General features: G+C 38.3%; 1 protein-coding gene across 2 annotated transcripts in view; it reads left to right on the top strand.

The window, feature by feature from the left end:
• GNAS (GNAS complex locus) overlaps positions 1-13,562 on the top strand; it is a 151,140-nt gene that overhangs the window by 55,057 nt on the left and 82,521 nt on the right. For both annotated transcript variants that reach the window (XM_035547997.2, XM_035547999.2), the window contains exon 2: positions 2,926-2,998. In XM_035547997.2, the coding sequence (XP_035403890.1) occupies positions 2,926-2,998 (73 nt within the window). The remainder of the gene's footprint in view (positions 1-2,925; positions 2,999-13,562) is intronic.

Genomic DNA, 13,562 nt, shown 5'->3' with positions numbered 1-13,562 from the left:
ATTAACGCCCGGAGTGCTCGCAGCCTTCGTGGGGTGTCCCGGCGGGCAGGTCGGCTACCTGCCCTCCTGCCTCTCGGGAGGTGCCCGTGGAAATACAGCATGGGGTTTGGAAAGGGGAAGGTTCAAAATCGGTGTCAAACAGGGAGCAGGAAAACATTTGGCAGGCTGGTTTTGGGGTAGCGTTTCCAAATAAGATGCAGTTATGGGATCTTGGCTGTTTCAGTCGCTCAGAGGGACTGCTTGTGAGTGTTGTGCGGGATTTTCAGTGTGCAGGGGAGGCTAGGCCTCGGTGAACTGACTCACTTCTGCTGTGAGACAACGCGGAAGAAAAAAAAAAGAATTCTTGAAGGATGTGAATTTAGGCATGTCCTGTCACCGGTAAAATCTTTTAATTGCTATTCCAAATTGCTATTTGGAAGAAGGAGGTTTAACGTAAATGGAGAAGTAACTAGAACTATAGCAGCACCTGCAAGGTTGAAAAGTCCGTCGGTGTTCCAGCAGAAGGCTTTTAACAGGATAACTTGGACTTCGGGTCTCGGGGACTCTCAGACTGTGGGATTTGAGGCTGGACATTGCCTAGATGCAAAGAAACAATTCGTCATCACATTGGTTACTTCTGTAAGATAGAAACCTGATGGGCTAAAGTGAAATTTCTCTTTATTTTCTTTAGTTTTGCTGACTGAAAAAATAGTTCAGATACTTGTAAATAAAATTCTGCAGATGTTTAGTGGTGGCTGTAGGATCATCTGTGTGTGTATTAATGTGATAGTTCAGCTGCTGCAGTTTCTGACAGTGGCTGCACGAATCGCGGGCATTCTGTAACAGACTTGTAAAAAGTGAAAGAGCTCATGTTCCTATTATGTTGAGTTTACTGGCTTTATGAGACACGTGGAATGGAAAAAAATGCTTTGAAGGTGCAAAGTAGTCTTAATATTTTCACATAGTATTCAGATAACACTAAAGAAGAGCTGCTAAATATTCTAGCGGGTTTATAACACCTTGCAGGCCCCATGCCTGGTATCCGTGCTTGCCTCTTCTGCTGTGAGTAGTCTCACTGAAATTAATGGAAACTATCCTTGGTGGTGAAGTTAAATGTATGCATAGTTGTTTGCAAGAATAGAGCCATAATAAGCTGCCAATTATAGAAATAGATTTATTCAGAAATTTAGTAGTAACGCTTAATTTTGGTTCACTGATGTTACATCTGATCCAAAGAACCCAGGTGTGTCAATGCCAAGCTATGGGCATTTGTAGCAAAAGCAATCTCCCCCTCTTTTGGAGCATGTAACGTAAAGATTTTGGCTTCTGATGCTTTTGGTTAAAAGACATAATTTAAAGTTACATCTGAAATGTTATCGTTAATAGAAATATTAAGATAGCATATACTACTATTCCTCAATAATTAGTAGTTGTGAAGTGGACCCCGTCTCTCTTTTAACTGAGGATACTCATTCTTGATTAATTTTGCTGCCTGTCTTTATTGCATGGTGCAATATGCCTGAAAGGGAGAGGAAGAGACAGAGTATGCGCATTATAACAGTAGTTTAAGGGGAAATGGTGCTTGCATAAAGAGTTGTAGACAAAAACTGCTCTCTATGTGCTTATAAACATCAGTCAGCAAGGAGAGGAAAAAGGAGTAACATTCTGATATTACGGTGGCAAAACATGCAAACAGGTTTTATGGAGAGAAGAGCAGGACTGTTAAGAATCCATGAGGGAGAAAGAAAAGAACGAAGAAAGCAGAGAGGAATGCATCTGTCAGAAAATGAACTTTGAAATATAACTGCTAAAATACAATTTTGAACACGAGGCTCAAAATGGAGGCTTGTGCTGTCAGTGTGTGCTAGCAGGGGCCTGGCATCCTATAAATACAAACTGTACCTCTGTGCCCATTCTGCCTCCAACATACGTGTCTGTTGTTGAGACCTAGGGTAATGAGAGGAATAAACAAGAAGCCAGGAGATGCAGAGAAGAATCTTTGTAAATTCTACCAGGTTTTGATACTACTCTTACAAAAATATGTTTGCTTTATGTAGAAAGCTATCTGGAGCAGCTCAATGAAATGCTGCTGTTCGGATCTTTTCAGTGTGCGTGGAGAAATGGGTACTATAGGCAGATGAGTTACTTGCCCTGTGCATTGGCATCCGTGCAGCATGGCAGAAATAGAATACATCTACTTACGGAAAATAGAGGAGAGTATTTTTTTTTTATTTTTATTTTTGTACTTAAGGTGTAATGAGGAAATTGGAGGAGAGCTGTGGGGGGCAATTTGGAGCATGCAGCCACGCAAAGTGGTCTTAGTGTCTCGTTGGGTATGTAATTGATTTAGGACATGTAGAGGGGGTGGGAGGTTGCTTACAAGACATGGGTTAGAGAAGGAGACTTCTGTAGCTTTGTGGGTGGAGGCTTAAAGAGGATGCCTTTCTTTTTCAGATGTGAGTATCCATATATCTTATTTCGTGTGATTTAAGTTACGGTCTTAATGATTGGGAGGTGATAACTGCAGTCAAACATAAAATATTTTAAGGGTCTAACAAAAATGCTTCTGTTTAATATAGACTTCATACAGTCTTTCCTTCCATCATATAGTGGTGACAATGCAAGAAGATTTTGATGTTTCCTATCTTGTCCCCTATAAAATGTTGAAGTTTTCCTTTTTCCCTCCAGACATAGCAATCTGCTTTTAACGTTGACACTGGAAAAATGGACAGTGAAATGATCCAAGATTCAGATCTGACACATGACTTGAGCTGGGCATTTATTTTTAGCTACAACTGAAGTTTCCAGTGGCAATTATTTCTTTTTCTTTCACTTTTCGCTCTTGCACCGAGAAAACCAACTTTCTCAATTTTTACCGTGAAGAAAAAATGATCTCCCTTCATTACTCATGCTTCCTTCTGAATTTGATTTACTTTCATTTTCTAGGTGCTGGTGAATCCGGTAAAAGCACAATAGTCAAACAGATGAGGATCTTGCATGTGAATGGATTTAATGCTGAGTAAGTGCATTTGTTTCTTTTTCACTTTACACCTCACCATACCTCTGTGTACCACACAATAATTGTTAGTTCTGCTTTATATCTTGGTATATTTTCTTCTTGTTACTATATCATGGTCTCTAGAATTTGGATGTGTAGTTTTAGATAAGATTAACAGACATTAACTTGAAGAAGTCAAGCACCAATAATAAGTAAGAGCTAATGGCATAAAAGGGTTTGTATCAAGGTTCAGTATAGCTGATTTGATTACGGCTTAAGTTTTGTGTTTTGATTTTTATTTTTTTTTAAAACTGCAGTTTCTTTCACAACATGGCTGACACTGATTTACCTCTGCTATAGTACATTGATTCATGCTGCTGTAAACTTGCCTCCCGTTAGTGCACAAAATGAATGCAGTTTTCTTTATTTAGAGCAAGTAGGGCTTTTGTTTCTGTATCTTCACAAAATAAGACGGTACTGTGAATTTCTAGGGTAACTGGTCAGATTTTGTTTTCTGTTTGCTTGTTCAGATGTCTGTGATAAAATATGCTTCTAAAAGTTTTTCTTTTTATGCTTAAAATCTATTTAGGTTTTTGATAGTTGTGAGGAGGGGATTGGCATTAATATAAGAAAAATGAAAACCTGTTGTCTACGAAAGATTTGTTTGCTAACTTCTCATCTAACTTTGCTAGGGAGTGGGAAGAGATTTCCTGGATGTTAGTTTTTGCTTGTAAGCGTCTTCGTGTGTGTGTGTGTACCAAAACTTGCTAAAGTAATTCTAACTGAATTAAGGTGTTGATATTTCAGAGTTTATTTTCTTTGTGTAACTTTTTTAGATGATATGACAATTTTTATCTTTCTCGTTCTCAAACAGTATTTTTGTACTAGCATCTTCTACTTTCTAGTCAGTATGATTTATTTTGTGTCTCTTGTCTCTTTGGGAAGATTAAGCTTTCACTAGTCTTTCAGTAGTTAATTCTGAGCTAAATGTTTAGCTAAGGAGCCTCAACAATACTTCCTAATCCCTAAACACTAGTTCATGATAAGGTACAGAATCTTTTTGGAAGGAACTTCAGGCTGATTCATAATAAACTACATTGTGTGCTATGTGTTTTTAAGCTCCTCTTTATAGGGAATATTTTCTTTTTCAAGACAGTTCCTTTTCATAAGTGCCTGCTCCTACGTCCTGTCACTTGCGAGTAGTCTTCATTTTTTGGCTGCTCTTGCTAATAAAGACCTCTTAAAAGACTTGCATGACTTAAAAGATTTGCATGAGTTGACTTTGATACAGCATCTCTCAAAATCTGGTGCTAAGTAAAGCATTCATCAATAAAAGCGGAAGTCAGGGATCCTTGGCACCTTTAAAAATACCAATCAATTTAAGCAACACAGTTCTAAGTTTTCTAAGTATGCAGATGCTGTTAAAGAGGTGATGCTGGTGTTTAGCGAAAGTTGTATTCCATTGGTGGATAACTTTCCCAACTCAGCAAGCTGCATACCAAAATCTGTGTGGCTGGGATCCCAGGGGCCCATTGTACACAGCCTGCAGAGCTGGGGAGGGACTGGGACAGTCTCTGGGATTAGCAGCAGCATTGCATTCCTCGAGTATGTCGCTTCTGGGTTGGAGGTTTGGGCTGGGCTGAACGTGCAGCTGGATTCCAGGGCAACATGGCAAATTTGGCCTCAGCAGCCTCTGCTGGCTTCTGTCTTCTCATAGCAAGGGATTTGGATTACCTTGCAGCCCCTATGCCAGCACAGCCCTGCTGCCAATCACGTAGCATACCCCAGTATGGGAGCCACACTTGAGCTGCTGGGGAGCTGCACGCAGCTCAGGAGCCACAGGTTGTCCACCCTGTGGTGTATTGTCTTGCAGGCCTTTGTGGGTAGTATATATTCAGGAACATTCAGGTATATTATAATCAAAATTAAGAAGCAGTAAATATAAAATGTACAAGTTGTAATTAGTCTACTTTTTGGTTCTCATTGCCAAAAACAATCAGTAGATCATAACATACTCCTTACATAGGAGGAGAGGGCTGTCTTTCAGTGTTTTGAAGTTCTTGCAAGATACACATTAGTCCTTAAATAACTCGCATTTTTCTTCAAAGTAACTAACTGTTCCTGTGCTGTCTTGCTTTCCCTGCTTTTTTTTTCCTGATTCTTTCCCTTTCTTCCCTACTTATGCACTGGGAAAATAATGTGGGATTTAGCTAACGTGAGAGAGAGCGTAGAATTTTTTTGGAAGGGTAAGAAAAGTAAAGCATTACTTCTTTTATATTCTAGGACTTTTGACAGAAACATTTAAATACGTTCGCATACAGCACCACACGTGATGTGACGCGTAACAGCAGAGAGGCTGTAAAGGCTAGTATGCCGGAGGTGAAGATGGTCTTCAGTGTGTGTCCATGTACACAAATGTAGTTTTGAATTATTTCTGTTGATGCAGCTTCATCACGTGGCTTGAAAGAAATCTAAAGTCCTATCTAAAACTTGTTTGCCTTTGATTTGGTTGTCCTCTGATAATTGATCTTTGAAGCAGAAAGAGGATACCTGCTATGAAGAATGTCTAACATGCTAAAAACAAGAGAATCAAAAGTTTTTCTTCAGTGTATTTTTCTTCAGTATTTCTTCAAATACTCTTAATTTTTGGTGACTGCACAGGATATCCAGTGCTAAATTCACTAGCTTCCTTTAGTGAGTGTGGGGACTTTTTATTTGTTTTCTTCTTAAGGTTCTGCCTGTAAATAGATGAAGGGACAGTTGTCACACACATTTATGTTAATTGGCCTTGTGTAGAGTTGTGGCATTGAGCAAGGCGAAATCTATGTAGTTCTACAAAACCAGAAGAATTTCCTTTGGGATTCCAGTCCTTGATCACTTTAGCTAATTAGTTATTTGAGGAAATGTATGGAATCGAGTGTTCCAGGTAATTAATGTGCTTAATAGTTAACAATGCTAAGGTGAATTTGAAGGTGGTTAAAGTTTTAGCTAAGTTAACTACAGTAAAGGCTGGTTTTAAAAAAAAAATGTTCCTTTTATAATCCATAATTGGGCTAGAGGCAGAAATATTTCTTCTGCGTCTGTTCTGAGGGTGGCGCGTGGCAGGTAACAGCACTGTGGCACTGGTCAGCAGGGCAGAATATTGGAGAAGCAAGGTGTTGTCTACAGCACACGTTGTTCTGGAGGGAGTTTTTGGAAGGGCTTTGCCCACTTGCAGCACTCGCAGAACAGCTGAAGTTGGCCTTGCTGTTGACTGACGTGTTCCTGCAGCAATTTCATAAACGACAGGGATTGTGCTTCCAAGCAGTATTCTTCCGGTGTGCCTAATCTTTAACATGGAAGAGCTGCCTTTTAAGCATGATGAAGACGCCGTATCAACCAATTTTTCTACTCTTTGCGTTACTGCCAACAGCAGGGCCCCTCGTGATGTAGAAAGGGTTTAAATTTGGCTCGTAATAGCAGGAAGCCTGTGACTTCCCTTCCTTTCCTTCCCTCCCTCCTCAACACTTCAGCTGTCTTTTCATGAGGCTGTTCCAGAGGGATAGGTCTCTGCTGTCGTGTACTGCATTTTGTTAGCATCCACTGAAAAGGTGGAGCTAAAATTTTCTCTTTTTAACTGTGCAGAAGTTCAGGTGGTAATCTATATGAACCAGAAAGGATTAATAATGGAAGAGGGAAGGCAGGAGGAGTAAACAATGTAGTTGGTGAAATTAGTGTAAATGCATAATTCAGGTTGAAGAGAGGAAAGAAAAACCTCTTTTCTGTGTTATCTGGGGACTAGGGTTCTTTGCTTCTAAGATGATGGCCTTTCACTGAGTTTTTTTTGTTGTTTTGGTTGTCTTTCCCCTCTGTGATCACTGTGGGTTTGGCTGACAGGCTCTAAAGATAGAGCGTCATTGTCATGCATGATTTTAGAAAGTGGAAATTGGCAAGGGTAATAGACAATTCTGAAGTGTCATGGGAAAATCTGGGACAAACAGAAATATTTAGATAGAAATAAATTGTTGAAATGCAACTTACGAAATTCACTATGGAGACTGACAAATAAGGGGAATATGCCTTTGTGATTAGTAAGTTTGGATAGTATTTAGGATTCAGGAAGTCTTGAGGTTATAGGGGACTTCAAATAACTATCCTGAGCCTCGGTTTCCCAAATGATGATGTATAATGATGACCTTATTTCATAAACTGGTATTATGAACTGCTGAATAGGAGTTTGTGTATTTATGAAATCCATTAATGGTGATGGTAGAGGCAGAACTGAATAACTTTATTTTCAAGACTTGGATGACAAATATATTTGCTTTTCTCATGTACTATTAAAAATTGTTTTCTCTTAGTACCAGAATTAAGTAAAGCAAATCAACTCTTAAACTTTTGGATTTTTTTTCTCCTTTTTCCCGTAGATTCAATAGTCTGGTGAGGAAGGAGAAGTAGACATTGATGCTTTCAAATCTTTTCTGTATACATCTGTTCCACTACAAATTGAACTGCAGTACTGTTATGTCACATAAACCAGTAAATGACATTAACTAGGGAGATTGGTCTTTATTAATCTCTTTGTGACTGAAATGATTCCTATCTTAGTAAGTTTGCTCTTTTTCTGTCTGATTCTGTGTTTTGTTTTCTAGCTTTAGTCATTTTGTGTGAATTTAAAGAAGGGAAGTTAATGTTATGATTGAGGAAAAAAAGAGTATAATATTTATAATTAAGTCTTTTAAAATAATGAATTCCCTCCTAATGGCTAGTGTTAGTTTGTATACACAAGCATTGTTGCCCTGTTTTTACAGTTCACTTAGATTTGTGTACCAATACTATGTTTTTCGAGTAGTCGCATCAGTTTCTTGCCAAGAAACAGACTTTATTGTATTTTAACCCTACTAGCAACAAAATATGTATATATTTCTGTTTGTTTGAGTAACACTGAAAAACTGCGGGGAGGCTTGGTACGTATTTTTTTTGCACCGCAGTGTATGTCAGGAGGCTTCTGCGGACTTGAGTCGGAGAGCATTTCTTTCTCAGCTCCTGTTCCAGGACCCAGATGGGGTGTCGCTGTGCTGGAAAAGCTGTGTGTACACGTCCGCTCAGACCACGCAAAGTTCTGATCCAGCCGAATGAGTAGTTACTGGTTTTGACAGAAATTTGTGCCGCAGACCGTAACGTTAAGGTGTGGGCGGAGAGGGGCGGAGGATATGTATTTCAGTCTATTTTAGGTCTTGTCCTAAGAACTGACACAGTTGTGTAATTGAGTTTTGTCAAAAGTCAAGACTGTACCAACAGTGAGTAAATACTATAATTAAGAACTGAATCCTGCATACATGATTTGGCATGTAAAGGGACTGGCCAAAAATACAGCAGTGGCTTTATTTGTTTTGAGGTTTAGATTTGACAAAAGCTTTTTAAATATGCATAGGCAGCTATCAACATAGTGTAGAAAGCTGTATAGTTGGTTTTAGTGAGTTTGGAGAGTAATGAGTATGAAGAGTGGAATAAGCATGGGTGATGTAATCTGAGAAGCAAAAGAGAAAGAAGAAAGTTTAGGACTTAACTAAGTGGAAAACATTGTGAATGGATCTGGGAGGATTTGACTTTTGATGGTAGCTGTGGGATTTTACCCGTTAGTTTTGGTTTAAAAAAATAAAATAACCCCTCCATTGGCTGTTTACGAAGCTTGCATTTTTTCTTCAACCTTTTTGAAGCAGAAAATAAACTGTTCTGTGGGTAGTGGGTTCTGAGCTCAGTCTGATTTCTATAACGTGTTCCGTCTCTCCCAAATCTTTTCTGCAATCGTCCCAGTCAGCAGTTCTCCCCGTGGTACTATAGCTGTCAAGGTATCTCCTGTTTCCTCCACCTGGTACAGTCCTTGTTCTAATCTATGTCCCTGATGTTCTCTGCAACACTGGTCCTTAAATACTCTTGGATCATGCTGTCCTTTATCTTCTTTTTTTTTTGTGCTTTTCCTGCTACCTGGATGAAAGTCAGCACGTGCTGTGGCTGGTTTAGAACTGCATGCACTCATACTGCTTTTCCTCACTGGAGCTCTAATTTTGGTCTCTCCTTTACTCAGCCTCTGATTTCCACTATGGGAAACTAATCTCTGCAATAGCAACTCTGTCAAACTTGGTTGAAGATGGGCAACAGTATCAGAGGGACTGAGAGAAAACAGCTAAAAAACACTTCTGTTACGATTTTGTAAGCGTCCTTCCAGAGTGTCCTCTAGATGAAGGCAGACATAGCTAATGGTCTGAAGTATAATCAACAGGCAAATTTATCTCTATCTTTAGTTTTAGATGCATCACGCATTTGTATATTAGAGCTGCCCAAGTCTCATCTCTGATGAAGAACTGAAATACATAAATTGTTCACCCTAATCTTGGTCGTTCAAAGCTCTCGAGTTGAAATGAAGGAATTTCCACTGATGAGGGATTTTTTTAATGTAACTTTAATCCTTATGTATCAAAAACAATATGCCCTCTATCTGACAATTGAATCTCGAGTTCTTAGTACATACAAGAGTATTTAGAATATAGTGCAAGTGTAGCACCAGCTTTTAAACATTATTTCTATAACTGTCCTGTAATGTAAACATATAGTTAATTAGAATTATTTAAGAGGAATTTAAATTTAATTTAAGGAAGAGCTCAGTTACGTAGAAACAACAATGCATCAAGGTATGCTCTTGACAGCTAAGGGACAAAATTATCTGCTTTTTTAGGAATGTAGTAGGGGAATGTCACGATGAGACGTTCTGTTTTAAGATGTTTGTTATTACAGAAGTATGAGAAGGCTTGTGACAGTGTCTATTAGCTACTTGTTGCTGACTGTATTCTCCAAAGGGCTATTTAATAAGTCATTGTGTTCACCTGTCTTTTTAGTTAAGGCACCAGAAAATAATCATCTCTCCCAGCTGCACCCTTCTAGCCTCCCAGGAGTGCTGAACTAATGGAGCAGGCAGAGGTGTGCAGTATTTCCTTCTGAGGTGCGCTGCAGTCCCAGTAGGTGTTACATTTAGCCTTGGATGGCAACTTAACAGCTAGCTGAGGGATTTCCTGTTGCCTTCTTAATCACTGTGATTTAAATACTCCAGGCTTGTCTGCCGATCTATGTGTGTAGATACCATTTTGTTTCCTTCAGGTTAAGATATTTTAATTCTGCTTTGCTATGATTATTTCTAATTAATATTAACATTTATGTTACATGAAATGCTGAAAGGAAGCCAGTATTAGCAAAGCAGGTTTCTTCCTCAAGTTTGTAATGAGAAGGGACACCTTGCTCCTATCTTGTTTGGTTTTTAATTTTTTTTTTATTAGGCAAAAAAATGTCTAGTGGGACATTTAAGTACAGTAAACACAGCAAACTGGGGAATATCTGTTTTTAACTCTGGTAACTTAACTTAAAAATAAATATGGTAGCTAAATTTGAGTTACTGTCATTGCTGTGGAAAAATTAAACTATTTCATTTCAAGAATTTTAATTTAATTGCGTAACAGTGATTGGCATGGCTTTGGATATTTTGTATTGCTTTTGCAGTTTAAGACCATTTAAGATAAAGGTGAAAGCTTATAGCTGCAATATTTTTTTTTAATAAGCAAAAGATAGTTATCACAAGGACAGCATTTGCTGAAAAAAATTTATTCAGTAAATTTTACTTCATCGTTTTGGTTGTCTGAAATGAAAAAATAACAACAGCACTGTGTTTTTCATGAAAAAAAAAAAAAACTACGCACAGTGCAAAGCTGAGGAAATGTTTTTCTCATTAAACGAATGAGAAAAGGGAGAGAAGAAACGCTCGACGAAGTACGAGGGGCTCTCAGGGAGCCAGTAACACCCTGCTGCAGGCGGCTGCACCAGTGCCTGGCTGCGGGCAGCTCAGGGAGAGCAGCCCCAGCTCCGCTGTCCTCACCTGCACTTTCGGAGGTCAGTGTCAGTAAGGAGTTTAAGTTAAATGTTTTTGATATTTTGTTTCATTGTAATTTATGGCAACCGTGTTATGCAACTTACTGGAAGATTTGCTTTATGGGATTTCTTGTTGTTGTTGTTAAATTTCTATGGAGTAGGAAGTTATTAAATTTTCAGTAGTGGTTTTGAAGCCTAGTGCAATCTATGCCTGTAAATTAGATGCAACTTCTTACTTTTGGTATGTAAAAACGCTTAATATTGTTTCAAAATACTTACTCAAAGGAACACATTCTGCTTAGCTGAACATTGTAGATAAAAATACAGTTTATAACTGGAGATATACAATCATATACATAAAAATAGCAAGCGTAATTATTTTGCCATTTAGTTTTTTGAATTGAAAATGGGAGTGAGCTGTGTCACTGGACTCTAGTTTCAGGGAGCCATTGGGAATTCAGGATGCCCCGTACTGCCTCTGTGTTTTGCCTTCACCTAATTGGACAGTCCTTCATTTTATGTAATTGCATCTTATGCAATCATATGTTTACTTTCCTTATGTTTATCACTGGAGAACTTCATAGTGTCCTGTTACCTCAATATCTTTTTGCTAGCATTAAAACGTAAAGTGCTAGAAGAGAGTATAAAAAAAAGAAAAGACTGAGTTTGCTAAAGCATTTCTGATTATTTTGTACAATCCTAGGATTTCTTACAAAAAAAAAAAAGGCAGCGTACTAGTTAGCTGTTTTTTCCACATTTTTTTCAGACTTTAGAAACCTAGAGTTGTCTGAGAGGGGGAGGGTGGCAGGGAGGGAGAAGGGGAAGTAGATGCAAGTGACAGTCGTAGATGATGTTCATAAGTAACATTTAATATGCACGTTATTTAAAAAAAAAAAAAGAAGTGAGGCCTACATAGATTTATCTCCCTTTGACAGGAAAGGAATATTATACCAATTTGGTCTTAGAATAAAATTCTACATGTCAAGTCTTACATTATTACTTCTCTCTGGAGTTAGCTGGAACCCACTGAGATCTCTAATTCGTAGATTCCCTTCTGATAGTTTTGGAAAAAACCCATAGGACAATATGAAAACAATATGAAAAGTTTTACATCTAATAATTTGGTTGGGCACAAATTTGTTACTGAATGCAGAAAGTAAAATGATGCATAGTTACGTAGAGAGGGCAAAAATATTCTATAGGTATTTTATTCCTTACAAACAAAAAAGGAGGATGTATCCATCCTATGCAATGCTGAAAATAGAAAAGGAAGTTTAGAGTTTGTGACAAAGGCAAGTATCAGGAGCATCTGTTAGAATATGGATATTTTCAAAACAAGAATAAATAATGGACAAGAATCCCAAAGGAACTGTATGAGAAGCTATGGGAAACACTAATGTTAAATTCTTTATAATCCTTAGAAAAAGGGAAGTGATTCTGTTCCTTGAAGTAAGAGAGTACCTAGGTGCTTGGCATCAACTATGGGCAGATTTGCTGTTTTTTTTTCTTTAAATTATGATGGTTTCTTACAACCAGGGTGTATAGGGAGAACACCATTAATAGTCAGCATAGCTGCATATCTAGTGAGATGTTGTTGAATCAACCTGTGCCTCTTCAGGAAGATGATAGATCCGATTGATTAAAATCAACTTGTTTGATACCAATGCTTTTTTTTCTGCCATTTGATGTAATCGCATTATATTTTAATTTTAAAAACTTCATTGTGTGGAATTACCAATGTATATATTACAGCAATTTAAAAGCTGGCTGACTGATAGATCTCAGTACGGTGGTTAATAGAGGCAGTGAGGGGGACCACTTGGAAAGCCTCCAGGGAACTACTGGTTAAGTATATAAAGTCATTCCTTAGATTGCCGGTCTGATTCAGTCTAAAACCCCTCCCTGCAAACTGGCTGTAGTTAACACTGGGAAGGTCAGGTTACTCTTTATAGGGTGATCTGAATAACATGTTTAAAAGTTGTACTTCATAAATTTGTTTTAATACAGCTGAATGCAAGACAGTCTCACAGGAGTCAGAACGTAGATTGTATCTGTAAAATTGGAAAAGGCCTTGGAAGTCAATTAGTTAGTTAGGGGAGTTTGCTTTCTTGTGGCAAAAAGACAAATGTAGACTTGGATGTATAAAAAAGGGAAAAGTGAAGCGTAAGTAATAAAGTGGACCTCAACACCGATAAGAACGTTATTAAAATGGTATAGCCTGTGTCTGTACTTCATGAAGGATGTGGAACTGCTGGGAAGGATTTAAAAGAAGGACCCCAGGAATTGTACAGGGTTCATAAACAGGATGTTTATACATGATGTCATTTACATGTAGAGGTACTGCTATGTGAGAAAGATACCAAAAAAAAAAAAAAAGTTATGAGTGAGATTTAGTTCCTTACCAGTAGAGATACTTTAAGTTTGTTCGGATGCGAAAGCCTTGCTGTAGCTCTCTTAGAGAAACATAAGTCAATATTTTTGAACTGAATTTCAATCCAGTTTATGAAGATGCAGCTTCCCTGCCACAAGTGTGCCTGCTCCTGGTGGCCGTTCTGGCCTTGGAAAACAAGAAGCCTATCAAAGATCGGACAGGATCGGAGGTGATGTTAGAAGATTCTCTTTCATGACAGACGGGTTGATTCTTACTCACATGATCCAGAGAAAATTCATTGAAGAGCTTGAGATAAGA

Source organism: Cygnus atratus, chromosome 16 (genome assembly GCF_013377495.2).
Source record: "Cygnus atratus isolate AKBS03 ecotype Queensland, Australia chromosome 16, CAtr_DNAZoo_HiC_assembly, whole genome shotgun sequence".
Taxonomy (NCBI): Eukaryota; Metazoa; Chordata; class Aves; order Anseriformes; family Anatidae; genus Cygnus; species Cygnus atratus.
This window is presented reverse-complemented; position numbering and strand designations above follow the sequence as displayed.